This window comes from Pseudonaja textilis, chromosome 1, assembly GCF_049901715.1.
Source record: "Pseudonaja textilis isolate UNSWEBS1 chromosome 1, rPseTex1.2, whole genome shotgun sequence".
NCBI lineage: Eukaryota > Metazoa > Chordata > Lepidosauria > Squamata > Elapidae > Pseudonaja > Pseudonaja textilis.
The window spans coordinates 81,398,094-81,425,729 of record NC_141990.1 but is presented as its reverse complement, the minus strand read 5'-3'; the positions used below and the strand labels follow the sequence as shown (position 1 = coordinate 81,425,729).

The 27,636-nt window shown below is 35.4% G+C and overlaps 2 protein-coding genes across 9 annotated transcripts in view; one reads left to right on the top strand and one right to left on the bottom strand.

Annotated features, from left to right (window-relative positions):
* DCPH1 (damage control phosphatase 1) overlaps nucleotides 1-27,636 on the top strand; it is a 50,430-nt gene that overhangs the window by 9,795 nt on the left and 12,999 nt on the right. The window lies entirely within an intron of this gene.
* Nucleotides 535-27,597, bottom strand: RMND1 (required for meiotic nuclear division 1 homolog). Of its 8 annotated transcripts, none has more exons than XM_026705009.2 (13): nucleotides 27,418-27,585; nucleotides 24,949-25,116; nucleotides 20,197-20,706; nucleotides 18,191-18,296; nucleotides 16,972-17,047; nucleotides 14,998-15,037; nucleotides 12,029-12,129; nucleotides 11,053-11,159; nucleotides 8,949-9,013; nucleotides 7,816-7,892; nucleotides 6,595-6,715; nucleotides 3,561-3,677; nucleotides 535-1,196 (listed from the first exon to the last, which is right to left on the bottom strand). In XM_026705009.2, the coding sequence occupies exons 3-13, from the start codon at nucleotides 20,659-20,661 to the stop codon at nucleotides 1,164-1,166; spliced, it is 1,308 nt and encodes a 435-aa protein (XP_026560794.1). In that variant the 5' UTR covers nucleotides 20,662-20,706; nucleotides 24,949-25,116; nucleotides 27,418-27,585; the 3' UTR covers nucleotides 535-1,163. The 8 variants fall into 8 exon arrangements, with proteins under 8 accessions (XP_026560794.1, XP_087795568.1, XP_087795600.1 ...); XM_087939442.1 differs by lacking the exon at nucleotides 27,418-27,585 and adding an exon at nucleotides 27,071-27,175; XM_087939474.1 differs by lacking the exon at nucleotides 20,197-20,706 and having other exon boundaries at nucleotides 27,418-27,597.

The window sequence follows — 27,636 nt, the reverse complement described above, 5'->3', positions numbered from 1 at the left end:
ATTGGATTATCTAGTTTAATGTGAATAGTATCACATTTTAGATCATATTGATGTAAAAACATTAAAAATTCAAAATGTTTAAGTCCCATTGTCTCAAGAATTGCAAGTATGCTATTACTGTGTGTGTAATGTGTGCTGCTATCATTATTACTGAGGGCATGTGAAAAATTACGAAGTCGTTCAAATGATAAAATGTACCTTCCTCACAAATGCTTTGGGCTTTTTATTTTAAAAATGTGCACTGTATGAAAAACAAAGTTATTAATAGTTATCATATTCTGTTTCCCATCATAAAATTTCAGCAGTAGGTTCATTTACAAAAATTCTTCCCGCTTTCTGAAACTAAAGAACAAACTTCTTTTAAACTTTTACAAAAATGTTAAAATTTGACAATATTCATGATACATTTTGGAAAGTTAGTTGAGAACCAGATCCTGGGTACATAAGTCAAAGCTTTCATGAGTTTTCTGGTGTATCTAGTCAAAAGGTTTTGGATTTGAGAGACCTTAATCTTGGTTCAAAGAAATCAATGCATTTCTTACAACCATTATTTTATTTCACAGCTTTTCAGTTGGTGTTCATACATGCATAATGGTTACTGAGGAAAATTTGTCTAAGGCAATATGGTCAAAGACATTGCTTTGATTAAATTTCTCTTGCTTCTTGAAGAAACATGTCTGCATTTATAAAATCTTTGTGTTAAGCAATTTCAAAGACAGTTACTGTTTGAGCTGAAGATTATTTTTAACTCTTCCTTCATAAATGATTAGAATTGTTCGTTTTCTATGCATTGGCTCCCCATATACATAATGGCATATTATATACATATTTTTTCTTAATTCTATTGAACTTATTGTGAAAAAATGTACAGTTTATATACAGAAAACAGTATCATACATACTGTATACCCTTTTCCTGTAACAGATAATCTGTATCCATAAGATAGAAAACCAGCCTCATGCTTTTACACCATGAATTCCAAGAAAACATAGTAATGAAATATGAAATTAAATGCAGTGACTCCCAACATTTTGTAGCAAATGTCCATAAATTTATCATGACATTTGCTTGCTTTCTAAAATGGACAAAATTGAAGTCTAATAAACCTGTTGCTCAGATAACGACTAGTCTTGTAAAATGTCTGTTGTAATGTACTCCTGGTATCAGAAAAACACTCTTCCAAGTTCAAACATGACCTGCAACATAAAACAGAATTTTGCTAGCTTGCATGCTTATTTGGCTGATTTCTATTTTTAGTGTTCACACAAAGTGCTGTATGGCAAGGCATCAGGGATCAGTAACTTCCAACCCAGAAGCACAAAAGATTTTTTTGGGGGGGGGGGAGAACGACGACCCAAAACAGCAGAATGAATACTGAATTCTACACAGTGGTCATGGAATGGGAACAAATGGGGAGGGGCTATAGAAAAGAGAAGCATTGTAAGGTGGAAAATGCATGGAGATAGAACAAAGAATATACTGCATCACTGCTACGCTTTTGCAAGTTTAGTGAATTTAAATTTATTCCCTGTATTATTTTGAAATACAGCTCTTCCAAACTTTTTAACTATTTGGAACCTGTTAACTATGGCTGTATTAGGACAGAGGGCTATCCGATTTATAATGGTAACCAGGGAATTTATTATTATTTATTAAGCTTATGGCCTATCTCAGTTTGAGGTGACTCTGGATGACTTACAGTGTAATAAAACAGATGACAGATTTCAACTGCAGCAGCAGTGGTGCCTGCTCTGTCACTGCACCAACCACTTCCAGCCTATGGCTTTTCCTTCAGTGTGCCCATGCCAGAAGAGGGAAGATCTCATTTCTGGTGGCAAGAAGTTCCAAAATATGGAAGGGGTCAGGGAGAGGCAAAAAAGGATCATCCCCTGGACCCTACCAGCTAAAATTCCTTAGCTGATGGGATCTGCAGTAGGTTCCTGCCAGAATGAGTAGGCTGATCCCATTAGGGAAAGATTTCTCAGACACCCTGCACCCATGCCATGGAGAGTTTTAAAGGCTTTAAATAACCAATATATTGAATTGGACCCAAAAGCACATCAGCAACCAGTGCAACTTGTGTCAACTGATGTTACATGTGCCACCTAGAGACTTTCAAAATTGCACTGCCACATTTTGGACTAATTGTAGATTCCAAATAACTGTTCAAAGATAGCCCCAGGTACAGTGCATTACAATAATCCAAATGAAAGATGACAGAACACAAGTGCTTGAGTGCCTGGCCTCACAATCCAGAAAAGGGCACAGTTGGTGCACACCACAAAGTTATGCAAAGGGTCTCCTAGCCACAACTGCCTAGAATCCCAAGTCCCAAGACAACTACTGTGTTGCACACCAGATGTGTCTGGTAGTGCCACCTCCTCCAGCACAAATTTATTTATTCTTCAGTAGCCAGCTTTGCTCTGATGTCATTTGCTGTTAGGAAGGCCTGGATAGGTGAGATTTACCCTTTTCTATTACTCCCTTCTGTGTCTATCCACCTTGTTTGCTTGCATATTGAAATAGTTTTGGGGGAATGGATAGTTATTCTTGCCTGTGTACTAGTATTTGCTGAAGGCTTTAGCAATTAGTCTATTAGCTGAGTTTAGCACTAGAATAGGGATTTACAACTTTCCTCCCCCAGAGAGCAGCATTTAGCCTTTCAGTTGTGGAGCCAGAAACAAAAAATAAATGTTATTTAATTAAACTTAATTACTATGATTACTCCTCATGTATTCAATCTATTCTCATCCTTTGCATTATACATTTGGAAAAATTCAAGGCCATTCCTATGATTTGGGGTATTGCAGCATGAGTAAGCTTCATACTTTCTGGTATGGATACAACACTATCCAGGAAAGTTCTATGAGCTTGGAGTGGTGACAATGGGAGAATGACATGGGATGATAACGTACTTAAATTTAGTCACCATTTTTTCAGTGGATATTTAGCTATAACGTTCTTGCCTTGCTCCTAACAATTGCTCTCCAAAATGTTGAGATAAAGACTGTACCTTTAGATAGTAAGAATTTCAAGACTGGAGGACAGAATTTCTAGGCCTTTGCTGAACAAAAATATCTAATAAAGAATACATCACTCCAATGACAACAGAGGAAGAGGTTTCCATTGTATTTTTGATTGGGACTATCTTGCATCATTGAATTCCTAAACAGTGCTATTGGCAACACAAAGTAAAACAGGCAATAGAATATCCAATACATGTAAACAGCATGTAAAACATTAAATTACCACTAAATCTTTGTCCAGCCTACATACCTTGGAATATACAAAGCAATCCAACATGCACTGTAATGAACTTATAAGTTGGTCTGATTTATATGGCTATAAAATAAGGCTGTGGGTGTAAAGTAAAATAGTATAGTAAAATTGACAAGCTATTTACTATCCTGATTTCTTTACTTTTAAATAAATTTATGGAAACTATTTTCAAGTTATTTGGAAACTTGTCTCTTGTCTAAGGAAACAGAACTTTTCAACATTCTTCAGTGAACTTTTCAACATTCTGTGTATGTTTTAAGAAACAATTTTAGTAAACCAACCTCTATTGTGATGAGTATCACTATCATCCATTCCAACCGCAGAGCATGTTTTTCATTCAAATGATTTCTCATCAGATCTGTCAATTCTGTGCACTGCTGGAGCTTTTCATTTACTACCTTCAGTAGCAAGGATAGAAAAGTTGATGTTTCAGAAAACCCTGAATAAACAATTTCTCAATATAAGTTACTTCCAGAGATGAATTTATTGAAATAGAAAATATGGAGAATTATATCACAATGTTTTTATAAACTGAATACACTAGAGTGGCTGAGACTCAGTACTCAGAACAATTCATAAGTCTTGGGAGATGTGATTTTTTCAGCATTCACACAACAGATTGCAACATTAATCCCAGGCTTTAATTTTCTTTCTCCACTTGCATGCATTTATAAACTTAAATGGAAATATATTTTTCTATTCAGCATTTCTTGTATCGAACTTAAGGAAATATTTAGGTAACAGCCCTCATTGCAATTGCTCTCTGAAGCATTTAGTTAAATTGTGTAAGATACCCATCACAACCTAGTATACCTGACTAATAATCAAGGTTTAAGTCTAGATTAGCAAAACCCAGCTAACAATGCAATAGGGTTAAATATGCTCAAATCTTTAATAAAGTTAACAGCAGAGAATTTCAACACAAAAGTAGAAGCAAATCCTGAAATAAAGCCAAATGTAAAACAGTTCAGTTTGGCAGTGTGAATACATATCTATTTTTATATATTCACATAGATTGCTTAATTGCAGCATTTTACTCCTGAAAGGCCATAGCTGAAGGTTCTCTATCATGGAACTCAGGGGGGTCAAAAAAAGCTTTTTGTGCTCTTTTATTTGCTACCCAAAAAAAAAATACTTAACTTAAAAAAACAAATTTGAGATACATGGGGCACAAATGTGTCATTTCACTATGAAATTATAGTTAAAATGCTGCAGAATCCTAAGGTAACTTATGTATTTATTAAAGTTACCTTATTATTAGATTACTAATAATATTTATTCCATGCAGGCATTATGTATCTTGTGGGTCAGACCATACTTAGATATATACATAATGTGAATTCTATAAAAAGTCTATTTTTTAAAATCCATGGTTCCCCAAATGGAATTGTCAATTTCATCATTTCTTATTGGACTGCGAAGATTCTGTAAAGTTTTTTTTAAAACCTTTTTTTTTATCCCTATGCATTAATATAAAGACAGTAGTGAGGCCATTTTATTCCTGAATCCCATTATTCATACTGTCATGGGAGCAATCACATCTTAGAAAGCAAACTTATAAACCTTTTTACTTAATTTCATTTCAAACAACTGGCCTATATCAAGGGCAGCCAAAAACTACCTGTTCAATCTGTTACTGTATTAACACATATTTACATACTAATACTACCTATAACTATAGTCCAGAAACCAGTAAGAATATGTGGAATCTAGGGAAAGTTTCATGAATATTGTTACAGATTGTTACCTAGCGAGTTGGTTCATCCCAAATAATAATGCTCTGTAAAGCTAAACTGATTCCTGCTACACTACCATACATCAAAAACATTTCAGAAACGATCAATAGACAATTATAACCACATCACTGTAGTACGTAAATCAACTGAAGCCCTCCAAACCATGTTATGTAAACCAAATGACTTAGCCAAGAAGAAAAACCAGAACTCATCTATAACAAAGTGTAAGGACTGTAACAGCTAGTGTGTAGGACAGACAGGCAGAAGATAGCAGAACACATTAATGAACAGCATTTAGCAACTGGAAGATACAATGAAAACTCATACCACATAGAAAGAATGAACTGTAATTTCAACTGGAAAACAGCATCCTAGACCAAACTAAATCCAAAAAAACTACAGAATTCCTGGAAGCTCAGCTTTCAGGTAAGTTCATCCATTAATATACAAATAGAGATAAATCACATTTACACAGCATTTAAGAGAAATAATAAAAAGCTTAAGAAAAACAAAAAGACCAGAACGCATTCTCTCCAGCAACCTACACCCAGATAATCAGGGATTAACAGACAAAACAAGCAAAAAGCAATACTCTAGTTAAGGAACTACCAAAGAAAAAGTTACATTTCCACCAACACTGGGAAGGCAAACTACTGTATATAAAAAGAGAGGGAAAGCCCCACACTCACAGCACTGATGTTATTTTGTCAATAATGAAACATCTGCAAACAACCAAGTTTAGAGAGCACCAACGACTCCACAGTTCAACTCTGACCTACTTATGTTCTCTTCTACTGAAAAGTGAATTTTGTAGAAAGTAGTACTTTATGTTCACAAGTTCCTGATTGGATTTCTAAACATTTTTTTTTGTTGCCATCCAACAACCATCTTTTTCTAGGGGGATATCAAGATACACTTCTGCAATATTCCCATGGTAATATATTGTACATATTTTAAGAAAAAACATCCAAGTAATTTTTAGAGTCAACCATTAATCAGAAAGTACTCTAGAAAAAAGCAAAACAGTTAGCAGAGAACCAGTAAAAGCAAGTTTCTGTGAAAAACTCCACTTGCTAAATTGTTGGTAATAACTGTTCCTCCACCCATCAGAATTACATGAATTTAAGAAAAAGGGTAAACTTGTCATAAAACCTCCCCGAAAGTTACAGAATGCACTGGTTATGTCTGCATAAACCAATGAAGCTAGAATCTGGCTTATTCACAACAGCATGTTGAAGCTCACTGCCTGATTGTGCCCAAACCATTCCGCCTGGTAGTGAGAACAGCTATACAAAAATCACAAGAAAGAAGCATCTCAAAACTAGCATTCTACTTGTCCTTCTGAACAATCCAAGGATACAGTTCATACACATTGCTAAACCATTTAGAATTGGACTACCATTTTATGCAAATAGAAAATATTTATAAATTGTTCCTAAAAGAAATATTTCAGCAGGCAGTATAACAATGTTTGTCCAAAAACAATGAAGATGAAAACAGAAAAAATAAGATTTGTTAAGAGAAACAATTGGTTTTTTAAAAAATCCTCTAAACTTAGATAAAAATAATAAAATAATACCTTAACTCTGCGATCAATACTAAGAAACCGATACATTTTATCATACAGTTGTTCAAGATGTTCTCTGTCCCAATAGAAATCTGGGGTAATCAACAGATCAGAACTCAGATTTATATGATGCCTGAAGAAGAGAAGATAAATTCTTATTTGAAAGCCAGTTAATGAGTTGCATTTTGAATACTGCACTGTAATAAGTTGAGACAAACAAGTACTCTGGACAAATACCCTTCATGTAGCAAAAAACTGTTACATTCTCAGTGCTACAGAACTTACAGTTAAGTTTTTCATCTCCAAATAAACATTCTATTCTTTTAGAACCTGATTAAAGCTTTATATACAACATGTTATCACCTTTTATTTATGCGGATATATGCATATTACTATAAACTTAGGTTATCAGGAGTTGAAGGAAATACAGAATTTATCAAGTTTACAATTTAACAGCATAAGCATTATCATTTCCAGTTTTTAATACATTTATATTAGGAGTCACATCTCAACAAACCCCCTTGCATAGTGATTTTTGCATCATTTCATGGGGCATATTCTAATTATCCAAACAATCTTGACATTTTAATGGAATGTGACTTTGGCTTAGCTGTAAATGAGCCTTTCCATTGTATTTAAGACTGTTTCCTATTCTTTAGGTTTTTGTTCCTTACAAGGGTTTGCATGTTCTCTCATAGTGAATTGGCTTCTTAAGGAGTAAATGTTATTTTTTACTTTAAACATAAAACATTTTAAAAGACTATGCTAGATTTATAGGTAGAAATATAACTATCACTACATAAAAAAACTACTAGTATTAAAAATAAAAAATAATAATTTTTATAATAATAATAAAAAACAATATACAATGGGATTAGTTTGAAGGTTTATCTTTGTGCTGATATGTGGTGGAAGATAATTAAAAGTAAGGACCTGGAAAATAAATCACATTTTAACAGGAAAATAAGAAGATGCTTATTGGTATTAGATTGATACATGTAAACTCCGATTTCTCTTAAAAATTGGTTCTATTAAAGGACAATAGTCTAGGTGCAGAAGAGAGAAATATAATTGTACCACTTTAGAAATATCACACATTTAAAAAGCAAATTATACATGGCAGTATATTATATACATATATATGTGAATACTATCGTGGGTTTTTTTGTTAAAAGATTGTTTTTGAAACTGACTCTAAAATGCAATCTTTTGGCTTGTCTTTAATTCAGATACCTCAAGGCAAACAGTTCTCCAATTTTCTGCATAACATCAGCATGAGAGAGTTTCAGTTTCTTTCTTAATTTAAGCATCTGTAAGAAGAGCGTAATAAACCAGTAAGAACATTTGATGTTTTTTAGATGTACAATATTACCCATCCCGATGCCAACTGCACTCTTTACTTGAACTGGCAGAAGCAATTCTGATGACAATAAAGATTTATCCTGAATTTCTGGGAGGACCTGAGTCTGGGAGGACCTCCAGATTGTGCACTGATTCTGTCTGATGCAAATCAACCAATGCAGAACCAAAGATGACAAATCCCCAGGATTGATTCAAAGTAATTAGATAGTCTTATGTTTTTATAAGACCCAACCTTCAATTCAAGTCCTTATGTTTTGCTCTTCACTACTACCTAGGGAACACAATATTTTGCCATCTTCAACATACAACTGCTACATTGATTGTTTTTTTCTTTTACTTTGAACATATTTAGACAACATTCTTCTTTCCTTAGTATAATATGCCAGCCATTCTGAATTTTAGCTTTCCTAACAACTTCTCTAGAGTTCTGAACAGTCTATACATTTTTATTGGTGGCCTATTCCTCTTTCTACTCCTATATTTAACTCTATCACAGAGATTCATTTTCTAACAAAAGGATCGACTTTACCATATTCTATCATCTACAAAGTGAATAAGAAACAAGTCTAAGTTTAATTAACTGTGAGATGTTATATTTTTATATTTCAAATTTCATGCAGGTTTTTCTATTTGGCATCCTGTATATTGAAGCTTTATTGACATGAAGATTATAAGCATGAAGTCAATCTACATTCAAGCAAATAGTTTGCCACAACAAAAATAAAATAGGTATAATTAAAACAACAGGGTTTTCCCCTGAGACATGAGTTTAATTAAGCATTTTGTAAAGTCACTGAAGTTAACTTGAAAGTGTTTCATGTCTAACTTCAAATTTAATACAGTTTCACTGAAATTTTGATTTGGCAAATCCCCATTCATTTCTTGTGTCCAGGAAGATGTGGTAAATACAACAATCCAAATTCATTCATCTACAGTATGGTGTAAAAAATCTGCAAAATTCCCATACTTAATTTTATGGAAGAATGAAAAAAAATAGCAAGTACCTCAGGTATTGATTGGATAGATTCTACAAAATTATCCAGTGATGCTTCCCAAATGGCCAGTTTTACTACATTAGAGAAAAGCATAAAATGTATTATTCATATGTACTGCACTTCCAAGTTTTATCTCAAAATAAAATATTTAAATTTTTACTGTCCAGTGCTTGACAAGTAATGTTGGTATGCTAATTATTGCTTTTAAACTTTAAAGTAGGTACAAGTTTCTGATTTTAATGGAGGGACAGCAATTTGTCCATTAACCTGGTATGTTCTTTTTGACACAGTGTAATGTAAAAACCTTCCTTGCATGATACAGCATAATTTACAAATCAAGTCAAAACTGCTTTTTCAAGTATTTTTTTTAAAATCCTGGCATAGCGTTTTAGATGAACCATTTTACCATTTTATATGAACCTAACCAATTATTTCTCTGCTCTAAGTAGCAACTAAGATGGTTAAAGGCCTGGAGACAAAAACATATGAAGAATGGTTGCAGGAATTGGGTATGGCTAGTCTAGAGAAAAGAAGGATTAGGGGTGACATAATAGCATTATTCGAGTATTTGAGGGTCTGCCATCAAGAAGAGGAGGGGGTCAACTTATTTCCCAAAGCCCCAGAAGGCAGGACAAGAAACAATGGATGGAAACTAATCAAGGAGAGAAGCAACCTGGAAGTAAAGAGAAACTTCCTAATAGTGAGGACAATTAAACAGCTTGGAACAGCTTGTCTTCTGAAGTTGTAGGTGCTTCATTACTGAAGATTTTAAAGAAAAGACTGGAAAGCCACCCGTCTGAAATGATATAGTTTCCTGCTTGAGAAGAGGTTGGATTAGAAGACCCCCAAGGTCCCTTCCAGCTCCATTCTGATCGATAATAGCTTTCCTACCAAAAAAAGTAAAGGTAACATTTCTACTGCCCCATTCAATCAAAATATTCTATTCCCAATTCACATGATTCAATCATAAACCTTCCATTTCATGCTCCTTTTGGCCAAAAGGGAAACATTACCAAGTAGGAATGCTTAAATTTTATACAGACTGCTAAAGATAATGCACATTGTTTCTTCTGTTTCTCAGAAGTAGTTTGACATTGCCTCCTTCCTAGAACTGAGAGAAAGTGATTATCCCAAGGTCGCCCAGCTGCCTTCGTGCCTGAAGCAGGACTAGATGGTACTAGCCTGACGCTTTATCCTCTTCATAAAACTGGCTCTCAAAGGTGGTATTAAGGGTCACAAGTCTATAGTGAAGCATAAATTATTTGCAATGGCATAATCTACGTACTACTAAATTTTTTGTCTATCAAGGTTCTCAGTCATCCAGGTCATAGTTGTATCAAAAGGCCCAGTTGCTTTTTCAAAAATAAAAACCACTTTTGATATTAAAACTTTTGTTGTCATGACTTTGAACTAGGTGAAACACTGTTCATAGGGTAACACATTTTGAACCAAGGTCCCTCAAATGAGCTAAACTACAGCAGGTGTCCAAAATCTGGCATCATGACGTGTTGAGGGCATGAAATTTGGAAAGATTGTGGTTGATTCAGTGTTGCTGGCTACTAGTGTGGTTATGTGAACTTTATTTTGTGGCAGTTTGCCATTAGTCTCACAATCCCTTGCTCCCTCTCCCACCCAGCAAGAACCACTTACCTGCCTATTGGAACAACGAGAGCAGCTGATTACCTGCCTATTGAAAGGGGAAGAGAGAAAGGAAGGGAATGGAGATTTCTGTTGTTCCCTACCAAATTTCCACAAGGAAACACAATGGGGAAGCCGGCAGGAAATTGGCTGCTCCCATTGTTTTTTGGCCTAAAATTTTCCATTTAGGTAAGGAAATATCTTTGAAACAATAACCCAACAGGTGTGGGTTGTCTCTTTCTTTCTTCCTTCCTTCCGTCCTTTCCTTTCCTCTTTTATTATTTTTCAGTCAGTATGCAGGAGAAAGTACTGTGAAACTCAGCAAATTGTTCAAAATAGTTGTAACTATAGATGCTTCATGCACAGTATTTTTGAGTGCTTTATTCATTATAAATACATTCATGAACTCCATTTCCTCCCAGATTTCAAGTAATAATACAGATAATTAAATGAAATTATATGATGGACAGCTTACCAGAAAGGCAGAGAGCATTGGAAAAAGCAAACTTCTCTAAAATGAATTCATCCATTTCTAATTCTGAATTTATCAAGATTTCTCCTCTATGAAGTTTTGACTGCCCTCTACAAAAAAGACATGGATAGGTTCAGATAACTTGCTGTTCCCCCATCAGTCCCAGCCAGCATTACTATTGTCTAATAGTGACTCAAATGAGTGTTAGAAGAACCAGTAGGACTGTGTAATAAAACATGAACAGGTATCTTCAGTCTGTTCATAAGAATAAAATAAAATAAAATTTAGGAGAACCTGACCCTAATATTGGTCTTATTCCACATGTGAATGTCTGTTCTTTTGTATAAGTGAATTTTTGTTTCTTTTATTGTATTTTTTTTCCACTTAAAATCTCAACAGTGTATACTCAATCCACATAAAAGTGGTAATACTTTGTACGGAGTTGAGTACAGTGGCCTTGATGATGCTCAAGCAGAACACTGGTAGTTTGTGGCTGTGTAGTACGGGTCAGTCTTTTAACAACTGAAATATATAGACTGTCCTCAACATACAACTACAATCAGAATCAGAATCTCAGTCACTGAGTGAAGCAGTCATTAAACGAAATGTCCATGTAACTGCTTCACTCAATAATTGCAACTTGGCATTCCCAATTCCAGTTGTTAAGTTGTTTCCTGGGTCTCTGAGCAGATGGAGTGAAAGAGCTGCCTGTGTGATGGAATGTGCAGCTGGAGAAAGAGGTGGAGGGAATGTCAGCAATAGCTTCCCCGAAACCTCACTAATTTCTTGTTTTACAATGGAATTATCAATATTTTTTATGAAGAAGTTTATGAAATACCTAGGTGCTATGATACAACTTGTATCTGAAGATATGTTCAGAATATATGTTCTAGAAATAATTATCTGTCAAAATCTCTACCATTATTAACCTGTGGCTTCAATGGAAATCTCTGTGAGTTTATGGCATTCGCATACTTACTCTCCTCTTCTATAGCTGATCTCTTCATTTTCCCAGTGAACTAATGCAATTTCATAAGGCTGGATCTGATGTTTTTCCAGCTTTCGAAAAATATTCTTTATCTGGGAAACAGATTGTAAATTAAAGCTGATAGCAAGTTCTGAAGATGCATTAGATACATTTAGACCAGCGGTCGCCAACCAGTGTGGCTGTGAGAAAATTTTGGTGGGCCACAGAGAAATCTCAGCCCCAGAGCACCCCCCCAAAGCAATTAATCCAGGCTGCGCAGAAACACAAGGCTGCGCCACCCACATGGCCTGTGGGAACCCTTCCCGCCCACTCCTTACCCTGCAAACTTGCCTGCTAAGTTGCTATTTTTCCTTTTTCTGACCATCATCTGTTATGCTGTGCCAGGAGATTTATATTAGCTAGGAAGCAGGAAAGGGTTGGATTTCTTGCTTTCTAGCTAGTCTTTAGATCTTCGGCTCTGCTTTTAAGCACAGCCGAATCTCCCTTAGGACTGAAGGTTCTATTATTCAGTGCAGACTCAGGGCAAGCAAATTTTATGTGACAGACTCAGGTAGCCGATGGCAGATAGATTGATCTCTGAATGAATCTGTGATTCTATGAGCAACTCAATCTGCCTACCTGCTTTTGGGTAAAAGTTACCCTTTTTTAATAAAAAAATCAATATTTACATACATGCTGTGTTGTGAGTTAATTTTGTGAGTTTGCTTGCTAGCAAATTTTATGAGTTTGCTTGCAAGCAAATTTTATGTGACAGACTGAACTAGCTGATGGCAGATAGATAGATCACTGAATGATTCTGTGAGCAACTCAATCTGCCTGCCTGCTTTGCCTGATTTTGGGTAAAAGTTGCTCTTTTTTATAAAAAAAATCAATATTTATATAAATATTTATAATATTTAAATACAAGCTATGCCCAGCCAGTCACATGACCACCAAACCACACCCACAAATTAGGCCACATCCACAGAACCAGTTAGTGGTCCCTGAGATTTAAAATTATGAGTTTGGTGGTCCCTGAGGTCCAAAAGGTTGGCGACCCCTGATTTAGACTATTGACCAAAATGCTTTCACTCTCTTGTGAGAAGAAAATTGTGTCAACAAGAAATAATAACAAGGAAAACAAAATAATTCCCTATTCCAGTTTTTTCCTCACAAGTATTTGTGCAAGGTAGAGAAGTGTTTACAAGGAAGAATTAGCTAGAGGTTGTAAATTTATGCCCATAAACGCCTTCATGCATTTATTTGTTTATAACCCAGGTTATAAGAGCTGTGCTGGCACAGTGGTTAGAATGCAGTATTGAAGGCTAATTCTGCTGATTGCCAGGTGTTTGGTCCCGACCGGCTCAAGGTTGACTCAAACTTTCATCCTTCCGAGGTTGGTAAAATGAGGACCCAGATAGTTGGGGGCAATATGCTGACTCTGTAAAATGCTTAGAGAGGGCTGTAAAAGCACTGTGAAGCAGTATATAAGTCTAAGTGCTATTGTTAGTGCTACTGTATTAAAATTACGAAAGCAGCCTTATTATTTTAGAAAAAAATAATAAGAATTTGTTAAAGAAAATCAGCAAAATCACAAAAATTAAAAAACCTTTTTTTCTAGGTATTTTCTTCTTACAAATGCCATCTGATCAAATGTTCATGTTACTTTCATGAAGGCAAATTTGGAAATCCTTGTTTCTCAAAAGAAATATACAGTCAGTTTCCTTTTAGAACCTGGCTGTACTTCTGCATTTCCACAACTTATTGTATATATCATTCCTGATTATTTTACCATGGTGAATATCAAAAAAGTTTTTACTATATTCTCAAAAAATAAATAAATCTGTGGATAGATAGAAAACCACTGTGAAATAGTTGGGAAATTATGTAATTTGAATCCTTTGGAAGACATGGCATCACAAAATAGCAATACTAATAAAGCAGATTGGAAAGTTAAATATAAAAATGGTTAATAATCCTTGCTAAATATTTTGCAGAGATAGCATTTCAACATACAAGAAAAAGCTGGGGGTAAGCCACAAAAACCCAATAATAAATAAAATCCCAAATCAAATACGAACTATTAATCTATATTAAAAATCTGTATCTTCTTTTCTTCCCTTTGTTGTTATGCTGAATATTACTAAGGCTTTCCTACTTTATGAGTTTTTGTGCCAACATGTTGATTGAATTAATTGTGACACCTCTGAGTCAGATAGTTTCTTTTGACAGCATACAATTTGCTCTTAGGTTAATAAACCTATTTCTTTTTTTCATTAGAAAGCAGATTGAAATGGACAGGTATGTCAGAATTACTAATCATTAGCAAGGAGAAAACTGTCTTTCATTTTAGATGTCATCTTAGTACTTACCTGGTTTTACAAGGATATTGTTTGGAAATATGCTAACTCAGATTTTTCAAATGACTTTCAGAATGTTAATGTTACAGTGATTAAACATGTTACAGTTAATTTCATAAAGTCTGAATAATTGTTACTTTAATTAATAGACTCGGCCTCATTATTCACCTGTTTCCTTCTGAATTAGGATAAAGGTTCCAAAAAATGTAGGACAATTTCACTTTACTTTAATCATCAAAATTTTCTCATTTGATTGTGTTCAGATTAATTAGCTAATTTGCTCTTTTATTTCACACTCTGGAAAGCTCTTTCATTTCAACATGCTATATTTCCTATAGCAGGATGCTCTTCCAGCATGTTTTCCTATAGCAGAATGCTGTTACAGCAATGCAATTACATCTTCTGTTTCCGATATGTTCAAGGAGATGCCATTTTTTGTTGGTATCATATTACAGCATTCTAAAAATAAAACTAATAGTCTAACAAAACAGGTTATGTCAGATATATAGTTAACCCGTATCCCACTTCAGAAGGTAATTTATAAATAATTTATTAATATGTTGATTATCCTCATTCATACACCAAAAGTGGTTTACCTCCAGAAACCTGCCTTCTACTTACTGTTTTTTCTTCAACATTCCAAAACACAACAGACCCTTCCCTATAAGAAAAAAAATTACAAATAATGTTAAACTAATGGGTTGTATTTTAAGCTTCAAAAATGCAATTCCTAGAAAGAAGCAATTCCCTTTCCATTCTTGCTTGCCTTTAAATGTTGAACCAGTACACTATTATTAGTGTCCAAATGATATTTGTTTTAGTGATACCAAGAATTTTAAAGATTAATATTCAACTGAAATCAGAATCTTTCTTGCTGGGACTAATAGAGAGATAACTGGAAAAGAGTTATGGAAGATTCTTTTTGTATGTGATAATCTGCAGCAAGATTACTATATGCCCAAAGTCAAAAGACTCTGAATTACTACAATGGAGGAACGTTGGTGAAGATGACAGAATTTGTAGAGGGCAAAATTGATTTGTTTGGTTAGGGATAACTATACTTGTTAGCAACTAGAAACCCCTTATGGACTTTTTGTTGGAAACAGAAAAAAATGAATTTATGATTAATGGATTTGAGGATTTGAAAGGGCAGAATATGGGTAGAAGGGAGCCACAATATAACCATAATGAGAGAGAATAAAATATAAATACATTTATAATTGCTGTAAACAAGGTTAGAAGCCACTTCTTTATGTAAATATTTTCCTGTCTTACTTAGTTGATCATTTTTCCTTGGTCTTCTTTCTTAGTTCTTAGTTAATTCTGCCTAGTGGAACTCAAATTTCTGAGGATGAAACAGCAGCCTTGTTTCTGGCTATGGATACTTGTTTCATCCTTGTCTTAGTTTCTGCACTACACGCAATTCTCAATTTGACCACAACTGATACCAAAATTTCCATTGCTAAAGAAGCCAGTTAAGCAGTCCCCCCATTTTACAATTGTTTTAGCCACAATTGTTAAGTAAATCACTGTATTTCTTAAGTGAACCATGCAAACATTAAGCAAATCTGGCCACTGATTTTCTTGTCAGAAGCCATCTGAGGTTATAAAAGGAGATCACTTGATCCTGGGACAGTGCAACTGTCATAAATACATGACAGTTGCCAAGTGCCCAAAGTTGATTATGTGACCATGGAAATGCCGCAGCAATCATAGGTGTAAAAACTGGCAATAAGTGACTTTTTAAAAAAAGTGCCATTGTAACTTCAAATGACCACTAAATATAGAATGGTGAGGACCACTTGTAGTTATTGGTAGGCTTCTTGACTCAATTCCAAGTATTGAAAGAGCCATGGTGGTGCAGTGGTTAGAATGCAGTACTGTAGGCTGATTCTACCCACTGCCAGGAGTTCGATCCTGACCAGTTCAAGGTTGATTCAGTCTTCCAACCTTCGGAGGTTAGTAAAATGAGAACCCAGATTGTAGGGGGCAATATGCTCATTGTGTAAAACCACTTAGAGAAGGCTGTAAAGCACTATGAAGTGGTATATAAGTCCAATTGCTACTGCTATTGGTCATTACCCTTAAAACCCTAAGGAACACAGCATCAAGATTTATCATGGACCAACTTACCAAACAAGATTCTGCCTGTTTGATCCCTGCTAGAAGCCCTACCTTCACCAAAGTAGGAGAGGTATGGGTTAGAAGGCAGGTACTCTCAATAAAAACTACCATAGAAGCTTTTCAAATCTATTTAGCACCAAATCTCCTTGTGTTCTGGAAAGCTCTGAAAACAATTTCTATTTTTTTATTCATTTTTGATTTCCATTTTTGATTCATAGAATTCATAGAATAACTGTGGCCAACCATTTGATTATATTTTGTTGCCTTAATATTTCTGTATGTTTTAATAAGCTTGATCTTTTCTTCTTGTAAATGCCCCAAGACTGTTTGACTGGGGAGTTCTACAAATATTGTAAATAAATAATCATCACTAAAATTCTGAATGACACTGAAGAAATAAATCTGTAATTTTCCTTTAGGTGGAGATGAAACATTTAGCTCACATATGCCACATTATTGGTCTTTACTTACTTGAAGAAAAATATGATCCCCAAATCATGATCTTTGGCCGTCCTTTCTGTGCCAACCACCAAAACATTTGCTGCATCTAGTTTTCAAAAAATCTTATATGAGATTATATTGTAAAAAATAGAAACAATCATATTTAGCATGCACCTTATACCCAAGATATTTTTTTTTATTAAGAATGTCTCTTTCAAATCTAATTGATCTCCTGGTGACTTCATCAATAAGACTATCACTTTTTTTTTCTTCATAAAAATGGAATTTTTCCAGGATATTTTATTTTCCCATCTATCTTATGGCCCTCATATTCCCTATGGGATCCCTTTGAAATATTAAAATGGGACAATCCAGTTTGCTTTCTGAATCCAGACAAGATTAGGTAAAAGCTGCTAACTGGTAAGGTTCTGTGAGCTTTACAACTTATAAATATGAATAAAATTGTGTGCTGTTTGTCACATGCAGTGCAAGCATGTATCAGAGCACGCTGACAATTCCAGTAGTTTCTCAGCAACAGACTATCAGAATCAAAGTGAAGACAGAGAGATATTTGCAATTCCCATATTCTAAATTAAGCTACAAACTTAACATCAGCTGTGATGGCGCAGTGGTTAGAATGCAGTATTACAGGCTAACTCTGCCCATATCCAGAACTTCGATCTAGATTGGCTCAAGATTGATTCAGTCTTTCACCCTTCTGAGGTCAGTAAAATGAGGATTGTTGGGGGCTATATGCTGACTCTGTAAACTGAGGAGTGGTATATAAGTTTAAGTGCTATTGCTACAACATGATCATTTATAATAAAACTGAGTTAGTTTATATTGATCTTCTAGCATTGATATAATAAATTAACACAAAGTTAATTAGTGACATTTATTATTCAAATTATCACTTCTCACATAGCATTTAATAGAATTACTTTACAATGTGTAATTACCACATTATATCCTTAAACAGTTTTCATTTAAACCCAGTGAGCTTTTTAGTTCCTTAAGAGCCCTGAAAGCAGACCATGCACAAACACTTATGTAGATGTACTTCTACACCAATTATTCACTTTATTTCTTTGAAGTAAATGTTAGCATCTAGGCCACATTACAGCACATACTTAAGTGTCAAGCAACATTTCTAGAAAGAAAGTGTACAAAACCTGTTTGATGATGTATATCTGGAAAAGCATCAGTAAACAATAAATGATCTACTTGAAATAACTGTTCAGAGCTCTACCTCTAGGTAACGTGATTTCAACATATCCAGATGAGACCAGGTCAAGGCATAAATTACCAAGATGATAGGCATCTGCTGTTGCAAAGGCTATACATTGCATCACATCCTATGCCAAAAAGAACAGAATTTCTTTTAGAAAACACTTAGTTGCCTCACTCACTCGAACTGCTTTACTAGAGAGTGCTATACAAACTTATTGATAGCATTTTGCCACTAAATGGCTAAAATTCTGCATAGAATGATAGTTATTTTTCAAAAGCCTTACACTTAAGTTTCAAACTTGCTTCACTGATATACGGATAGACAAATATCTCCTCTGGATCTACTGACCAACTTCAAAAACTAGTTCTTTGGAAGATTATGATTTAGAGAAAGATACAAGTTTATATATTCATAACAAGCTTATGCTACACTATCAATTCTAGGCAGATATAATTTGGCTATCTGCCATTGATGTTAAGATGTTTTGTTAAAGGCCAGTAAGATGTGATCCTGTATGGCCTCTTATTCCCTAAAACCGGGGTTTCCAACCACAGTCTGCAGCTTGGGAGACTAGGGTCTGAAGCCTGTTGGGAACCATGCTGTGCACGAGCAGTTCCATTTGTGCAAGTAGAGGGTTCATATGCAAAACCATCCCCTTTCTCTCCTCCCCCACCGCTGCTGCTGTTCCATGGAGCCAGAAAGGTTGGGGATCACTGCCCTAAAAGATGAAAGACTCGTGTTCAAAAAGAGGTTATTTCTTATTTCACATAACAGTAGACATTGAATTTTATATTCATCAGAGATTTTTTAAAAATCACCCTATAATGAGATCTTAGATTTGTATTTTATTTTCTAGAGTATACCTAATGATTTTTATTTTCTAGATTGTACCTAAAGATTAACTCTATCTAGCCTTTGCAAAAATAAGATTTCCTCCAGCATTGATTTCCAGCAGGTGGTGCTCCTCTTCAGTAAAAAGAACAAATTTATGTTTCAAAATGCACACGTTTCATTTAAGTCAATGTTCTTACCTGGCAAAAGATTTTTTCATGTTGCAGTTCTTACTCAAAATAATTTATTTCAACCCTGAATTTTTTATTATCACTATGGGGGGTGGGGGGGGGGGTGGGACCTCATAACAAAATTATATTTACAAAAGCTTTCCCGCTAAGTTTCAGTGGTCCCTAAAGGCATCTTCATTAGTATCACTGCATCATTAATCATGCAGAGTAATTTAGAAATAATTTTCCATGTCACAATTATGAAAATGAACGCTATCATAATAGTTACATTCTTAATATGAGATTGCATTATGAATATAAATAGCAGCAATCCATTAGAGTTATATTAATTATTCCAGAGTTATTGGTATAATACACCCTATAATACACACATTCTTTAACCTTAAAGGGATAGAGAATGGAAAATCTTTCAGTGTTAAATTCTATTCACTTATTGTACAGAAGTCTTCAACTCTAAGCTATATAAATATAAATGGGTTGTTTGTATCTGTCTAGAATTGTCTTCAAATTATTTTTGTTCAAATCATATCAAATTATGTCTAAGAATTCTCCTGTTCAGAAACAAATGACCTGAACTCTCTCCATCAAAAAATAAAACAGAAATAATAGCATGGAGAGCCAATTTAGTGTAGTGATTAAGGCACTTGGCTAGAAACTGGGAGATTGTCAGTTCTTGTCACACCTTTAGATGACATTGATTGATTCTCTCACTTTAAGCCCTAGAAAGGAAACAATGGCAAACCACTGAAATTTGCCAAGGAAACTGCAGGGACTTGTCCAGGCAGCCCCCAGGAATCTACATTGTCTCAAAAGACACACACACACAAACCAACCAAAAAATATATCATGAGGGAAAATAAGTGTATTAAAAAGGAATCAAGCGTCATCACTGTGGCTTGATAGCATCTTTTAGTAGCTCAAAGCATAACGTATTCAGTATGGCATAAAAGCTTGTGGATTACATTAGATGCATGAAATGTTGTCATCCTGAGTTCAGATTACCTGAGCTTCAGATGGTAATGGCAGATTAATTCTTGATGGCTGCTTGGTCCTCGACGCTTTTGGTAGACGCTTAACTGATACAATATCTTGATTTGGTTGAACTTTACCAGGCGATAAAACTGAATAATGTCTATTTGGTGTTCCAGTAAGTATCCGTATATGTTTTAACTTCTGTTTAAAAATTGAAGCTTTAAGAGGATGAAGTTCTCTGGATGAAGGACAAGCATCCACAGTCAAGTAATTAATTATTTTTGCACCAATAGTAGTTTGTGGACTAAACCAGTTTGAATTGTCCATGCAATTGCTAGTAAAATTAGAAGTTGCCTCTGGGATGCATCGCCTGAGATATCTATTTACTGATAGCAAGTTGTTGCTTGATGCTAAATATCCATAAGTAGGGAAGTATCGGCACTGGCTTATTGTATATGAAGATCTAGCCAGGAATCCCAGTAGTTTCACTGCCATCTTTTCATTGAGACTCAAATAAGATAATTACAGAACATTAATTTTCTAAAAAGGAAAAAAAGTTTACAAAAGAGGTTTGCAGAGCATCTTACAAAAACTAATTAATACAGCCCACATTGTATTTGTAATCTGAGTTTTAAAGAAACCAGCCAAGGAGATAACTATCTACCCTTCAGGGATACAGAGATTCCAGGAATACTGCTTTATTGCTGTAGAGTGTGACAAGAACATCTTGAAAACCTCTCCAAATATATCTTTGTCCCTTCTTATTCTATTAGCGTTCTAGGTGGGGTTTCTGAGTTTCTTTTTCATATATGCTTCTGCTGTATGTAACTGCTTCTCCATGCCTTTTCTTAAAGATCTTATTGTATTATATAGATCACTTCTACATTCCTTTGGAATAACAATTTCTGTGTTAACCAATTTAATGGACAATTAAGTATCTAATAATTTTAATGGATAATAATTTTATCTAATAATAATTTTATCTAATAATTCACAAACTGAATAACATCTATCAAAGAAGAGATTTATTTCCCTTATCAACCATACTTCTTTGGGGCATGGCCACCAAAATCCATGTGCATGCGCACATACATACATATGGTCAGGCAAAATTTCTCAAACAGCCAAGATGAGCCTACCAGATAATATTGTTGCTATAATGCTTTAAAGAAGGGTACTTAGCTTGTTTCAGTGCATTTTGTAAAAAACCCTTTTAAATGCTCTGCATACCCTTCTCACTCTACTATTCTAAACAAGTTGGAATATATTCTTACATCTCAGGTTCTCAAAACAATGAGTAACATTGAGTAGAAAACATGGAGGGAAGAGCTTCCAGATCTCAAAACATTTGGGAACTTGCTTGGCAAAACAAAGTTTAACATTGCAATTATAATTGTCTCAAATGAAGGAATGGTTTTGATTTGAAATCCGAAGAGATATAGAGAAGATAGAATGAAATTCTAGGGATCAAAACAATGTTACAAAGTCTTGCATTTCTAAGACCTACTATAGACATTCTTTTCTACAGAGGAGCCAGTGTCCTTTAAATAAATGCACATGTGTGTGCACATGTAAGATGCAAATGAGTTCTCTTCTTTGTAGGTGACTGGACACATTGAACATGCCAGAATAAAGAACAACCTCAAATGGAGAGAATCTGAAAATTTGGCAGATAATGAAATTTTGTTCTTACTTAAGTTATTTCCAGTATTTTAAGTACAGTTGCACACTTGCATGCAAAAGTTTAGATAGCCCTGTTCAAACTGTCTCTTTCAGTGAGTGAATGAAAAAAAAAGCTGACAATCTCTACATTGAACAAACTTGATTGATTGCATATTTACTATTTATGTGCAGTGTCCATAGAAGGTGCAAATATTTGGATTCTTTCAGCCAATATTATGCAATGCTTCCTTTAGCAGAAATAACAGATTCCAAGTGTTTGCCATGGCTAAGTCTTTTAATTCTTGTTTTTGAAAATTTTCTCTACTCTTAAATAACTAATCTAGCTCAGAAATATTCTCAGATCTCTTTGCATGCACTGTATATTGAAATCTTCCTTAAAGTTTGCAACTATACAATTGCACAACTAGAATCCAAAGACCACTCCAATTTTTTTATCTTTCTTTTCTATAAGTACTTCATGGTTGCTTTGGATGTTAAAATCTCTGTACCTGTCAAATTCTGCCCTCTTATTTTGAATAACTGATAACTCTCTTTTGGGATGGAAGTCCAGAGTTTAGGGACACTGACTGAAAAGTCTTTGCAATTCCAATGAAACAGATCTCAGATGTTGGCAGAATAGAGTACAAGGCTTTTAAAAATTCAGATACCTCATAGAGAGGAATGCAATCCTTCAGATAACTTGGCCCAAAGTCAAAATTAAATTTTAAGCATGCTGTGAACTGTTTACAAGTAGTTCCTAACTTATGACCATAACTGAACCCACAGTTTTGATCGTAAGTTGTATTGATTGTAAAATAGACCACCATGTAACTGCACCTGATTTTACCTTTTTTGCAGTGGTTGTTAAGCAAATGCTGTGGTCATAAAGCAAATGCTGCTGTCATTAAGTGAATCTATTGTTCTATATGGAATCATTTTTACTAGAATCAGGAAATAAATGCCAGTTTCCCATAAAAAGTGGTATAAATCATAATCACATGACCATGGGGAACTGCAAAAAGCCGTAATCTATAAAAATATCTACTTAGAAAATGCCTGTTTCTTTCAAATGTAGATTAAACATAAATCTATTCAAATATACACATGGCAAACAATATAATGTATAATAAAATTATAATATAAAGTTTTAATATACTGTAAATATAAAAGGATGTATAAGAGTGCTCATGATAAAATACAAAGTTATAATATAAAGTTATATAAAATATAAACACATTTATAGGACTGCTAACAATAAATGCTAGAACCAAGGAAAGAAGTTATGAAAATGAAATCACATTTATGAGAATGTTAAAAAAAATACATTTTTTGAACATAGTACACATGGTTTAGCTGGCAAAAATTTTAAATATGGCCATTATGTAACTTGTTTTGGGCACAAAAACTGTATAGATGAATAGGAATAGCATTCTTTCAAAGGAAAAAATAAGAAGAATGGGTGGAAAAACTATAGACAAAATTGTTAAGTAATGCTGGAAAGCAATACTTGTAGAATTCCAAATGAAAGTGACAATGGGCAACATTTCAAGAGCAGTCTAAATATGCTAGGCATGGAGATGCAGACCATAATTTTTGCTCCTCAGTAGGTTAATGAGAAAATGAGTTTACCATAGATTTACTGTTTTATAGCCAACATAGCCAAGTGACTAATCTTGAACTGTGAAATATTTTGCACAAATGTCCCCAAATATAAATTGCTAAATTAGGTAAGATTGGTATACCATTCATTCATTCATTCATTCTATATACCCCATCTCACTTGAATAACTCACAACAAATAAAAAACCAAGACTCAAATAAAAACTAGTTAAAAACAAATATACTAGCATATAAAGGAATCAATAATCACTTAAAAAATAACCATGGTGAATAGCAATCCATCCTTGTGTCAGCTCAACACAGGCACCGTACACATTCCCCACCACTGCTGGAATACTAAGCATGGTGGCAAAGTCATATCTTCATGGCCTTCCTGAAGGCTGGGCCAAAGTTTTGAGGGAATGGTGTTCAAAAGGACAAATGCCACAGCAGAAATGCTTTTAGTCATGCTCCTGCTAGATCAGGGGTGTCAAACAAGGCTGCGGGCCAGATCTGGCCTGCGGGGTGCCTAGAGTGACGGCCTCCTGCAACTTTCTGCCAGCAAAAAGAGCTTAGTTTTTGCTGGCAGAGCGTTCAGGCCACCACAGGTTTCTCCAATGACATCGAGCTAGCCATGCCCCCCATGGCCATGCCCACCTGCCCCCCCTCCCCCCAGAGGTCAAACCCAAACCTCAATGAAATGGAGTTTGATACCCCTGTGCTAGATGATACACTTTCATAAATGGGACCCATTGCATGTTTCTCCTGCCAACCCTGAGTGGATGGTTCCAAGAAGAGGCAGTCTCTCAAATGAGGAAGTAAAGCATGCATAAGAATAAGTAGAATGCCTAATAAATATTTTATCATGAGCAGAGTATAAGACAGGGAAGTGTGCCTTTTTTGCTGTTTATTTGTGGATAATATACTATATATATAGTATAAGGAATGCTTGAAGCTAGAAGTGTGTTAATGGGGACATCTTATGTATAAGCACCTTTCCACCTGGATGATGCCATGGTGTTGGCTGAAAACTTACGTTACACAGGCCGCAAGATCTTATAATAGGTTTAGGTTAAAAGTTGCTGCATCTTGTTGAAGTTAAATGCCAATAGTGTTATACCATCTTAATTCAAGGGGATCCATTCCCTTTAACCCATGTTCAGGACCAACATGACCCAAAATATTTCCTTATCTTGTTGATCCTGAGTATGGTACAAAAAGTATTTCATAGAAAGTTATCTCATAAACCAAAGCTTTCAATCTCCAATTTTGAAAATTCATTTTGCATATTTCTTCACAACTCTCAAGCACTTCACTTCATCAGTATTTTCTTGATTTAACATATCTACAGTCTTCAACTATGACAGTAAATCATGTGGGCTACATACCCATTAAAAAACCCAACTATCTATTTCTCTAATGAGTACTTGGAGCAAAGTAGTAATCTTTGGATTATCTGGATTTGTGGCATTCTGGATTCAGGCCTGGACATAGAATGGAAACAGCACTGGTTATACTCACAGTTAACTTTTGTAGGATGTGTAGGGAGGAGCATGACCGTCCTTGTATTGCTGGACCTCACAGCAGCCTTCAATCCCGTTACCCATGATTATCCTTTAGTTGTTTTCTTTCTTTCCTGAGTGGGGCCAATCAATGGTGGTAGGAAAAGAGAGGCTGGACTCTTGGTCTCTGTTATAAAACAGAGTTTTATTCTTTATCCTATCCTGCTCAATATATACATGAAACTGCTGAGGAAGGTCATAATTAATTTCATGGCAAGAGATCATCAATAGATAGATGAAGCCTGTTATGTATCTCCACCTCCAACTCAATGGGAGATGTGCCAGAAGTTCTCATTTGATGTCTGGATGGGAAAATATGAGCTTAGACTCAACCCAAGGAAGATAGCTATTGATTCGGAAACCTACTGATTGCAAGACAATACGAACCATGATCCTAAAAGGGGCTAGTACAGAGAGCACTGCTTGCAGTCTTGGGTCCTTCTGGACTTACAACTCCTGCTAAAAGAGCAGATGATCAGGAGGGCCTCAGCTCATTTCAATGCAAACAATTTCTCATGCCCTTTATTATTCTTGAATGGATTATCATAATTGACTTTACATGGAGCTGCCCTTAAAGACAGCTCAGAAAATTCACCTAATACAAAAACAGTACCTATGTGTTTATTAGGCAATCATGTTACTAACATATTACATCATTGCTGTGAAGCTTCTAATTATTGATATATTTCTGGATGTAATTCGAAGTGGTGTTTATTTTTGCAATTTCACTGGTGCATTTCTGGGAGACGTCCATGGAGCTTTGAAAAAGCACCATTGGACATTTCTGGGAGATGAGGGAGATGCTGTGGGGAACCCCACCCCTTTGAAAAAAAATAAGGATAGCTTCCAATGTCAAGACCTTTTGGAAGCTTGTAAAATGGTGAGTTTTCTAGAGGACTTGTTAATATTACCTGAAATATTATAACTAGCATTTGTTTTAATTAGTACATGTACACAGCTACAGTTAGAACCAATGCAGTAATGAATTGCACTAATGAATAAATGTTAATTGAGTTATTCTACACGCAAATGATCTACTCTTATTCTGGATCAAAGTTTGAAAGCAATAAAGAACTAAACAAGGACCACTAAGTGTTAAAATGCATCTCAACAAGACCGGAGTTCTAAAGCTGATTTGTTACTAAGTACAGGGATTGGCCAATCATATTGTTTTGAATCATATTGTTTTATAAAGAATATTTTACAAAAACCTGAGCATGTTCTTAGAATTAGGCCCTTTTTTGTTGTTCCATTAATAGAAGAGTGCAACTGAATAAGGCCAGAAAATAGATTCTTCTTAGTTGAGCAATCCGGAAAGTTGAAGGGTTCCTCTAAAAACATTCCGTTGCCAAGTCACAGACCACTCAGTAAAAAGTCTAAATTTTATTAGATCTGAGGATCCACTTTAAGAATCTATCTATGGTATCTAGGTGGTCCAATATTACAGAATTTTAACTTAATCTGCCACATGTTTTCATAAAAAAAAAATAATCTACGTGAAAGTAAACTAATAGTTTAAACTGCCTGCATTCTGAAACAATTTCAAGAATTGTTGGATGCAGACCCCCTGGGAGTAACATAATAACCTACAAAACATAGCGGGGCTGCATTGTATTAATATAGCTACAAGTAGTATACCTAACAGAGTATGGTCTTATCTTCTCTCCAAACTCAACATTTGAAGGGAAGCTCGATTAAGTCGCATCCAGACCTCTGCCCAAAACCATCCAACTGGTTCATCCAACTTAGTTCACAGGCAAAAGAATGTAGAGCGGTAATTTGATGCTCAAAACCGCCATTTGCTCACATGTCTTGTCAACTGCAGGTAGAAAGTGAATCCTCAAAACATCAGGACCCCGGCTTGACTATTACCTTTGTTTGGTCCATCAGTTTGCGCTGACGACATAAATACCTCACGACTCTTGAATATCTCGCCGAAAGGTGTTCAAAAGGGAGGCCCGACCCAAACCCGAACCCCCCCTTTTTTTTATAGGCAGGGTTTTTTTTAAAATAGGGTGGAAGAAACTTCGTAATGTTATTCTCTGAAATTCGTCTCATGAAAGGAAGCGCGGACCCACTACCAAATAGTGTCACCGACTTGATTACGACCGAAAATCGTCTTGATTGAATACCAATTTAAATCTCTTCCTTAATTCGGATCGTGAGGGTAAAACAGCAGGGACCGCCTAACAAAAAAATAAACCACCAATAAAACCCATTTTAGCCATATTTTGATTCCAATAGAAAAACAGAAACTAAGCAGCCTATAGGAAAAGGCGTCTCTCCTTCCTCACAACCTCGGTCAGGCCCTGACCTGGAGTGGCCCGCCCAGCTAGGAAGCTCCCCGCTTCCTCTAGCTGAGGTGGCCACAGCCAGGTTCAAGGCAGAGAGAAAGATATATCAAACGGCCGGCCTCGAGCTCCATTACCTGAACGACAAACCCTCTCGCGCCTCTTAAGAGCTGCAAAACACCACACCGATTTCTGCCCCGTCCGCCACGTGCTGGCTTCGTCCAATCATGCTCTCCGCCTCGCCTCTCTTTGGATCCACCCCTATAACTCCCCACCCAACCAAGAGCGCGGAAGAAAAGCTCGCGCCTCGCCGTCAGGTGACTCACATGGCTTTTCCCGTCCTCTTCCTTTCCCCG

Coding starts and splice junctions, on each gene's coding strand:
- RMND1 (XM_026705010.2), bottom strand. CDS start 20,661: ATGGCAGTGAAACTACTGGGATTCCTGGCTAGATCTTCATATACAATA. Junction 15,038..16,971: donor GGGATCATATTTTTCTTCAA/GTAAGTAAAGAC, acceptor TTTTTCTTATAG/GGAAGGGTCTGTTGTGTTTT. Junction 6,716..7,815: donor GGAGAACTGTTTGCCTTGAG/GTATCTGAATTA, acceptor TCTCTTCTTCAG/GCATCATATAAATCTGAGTT.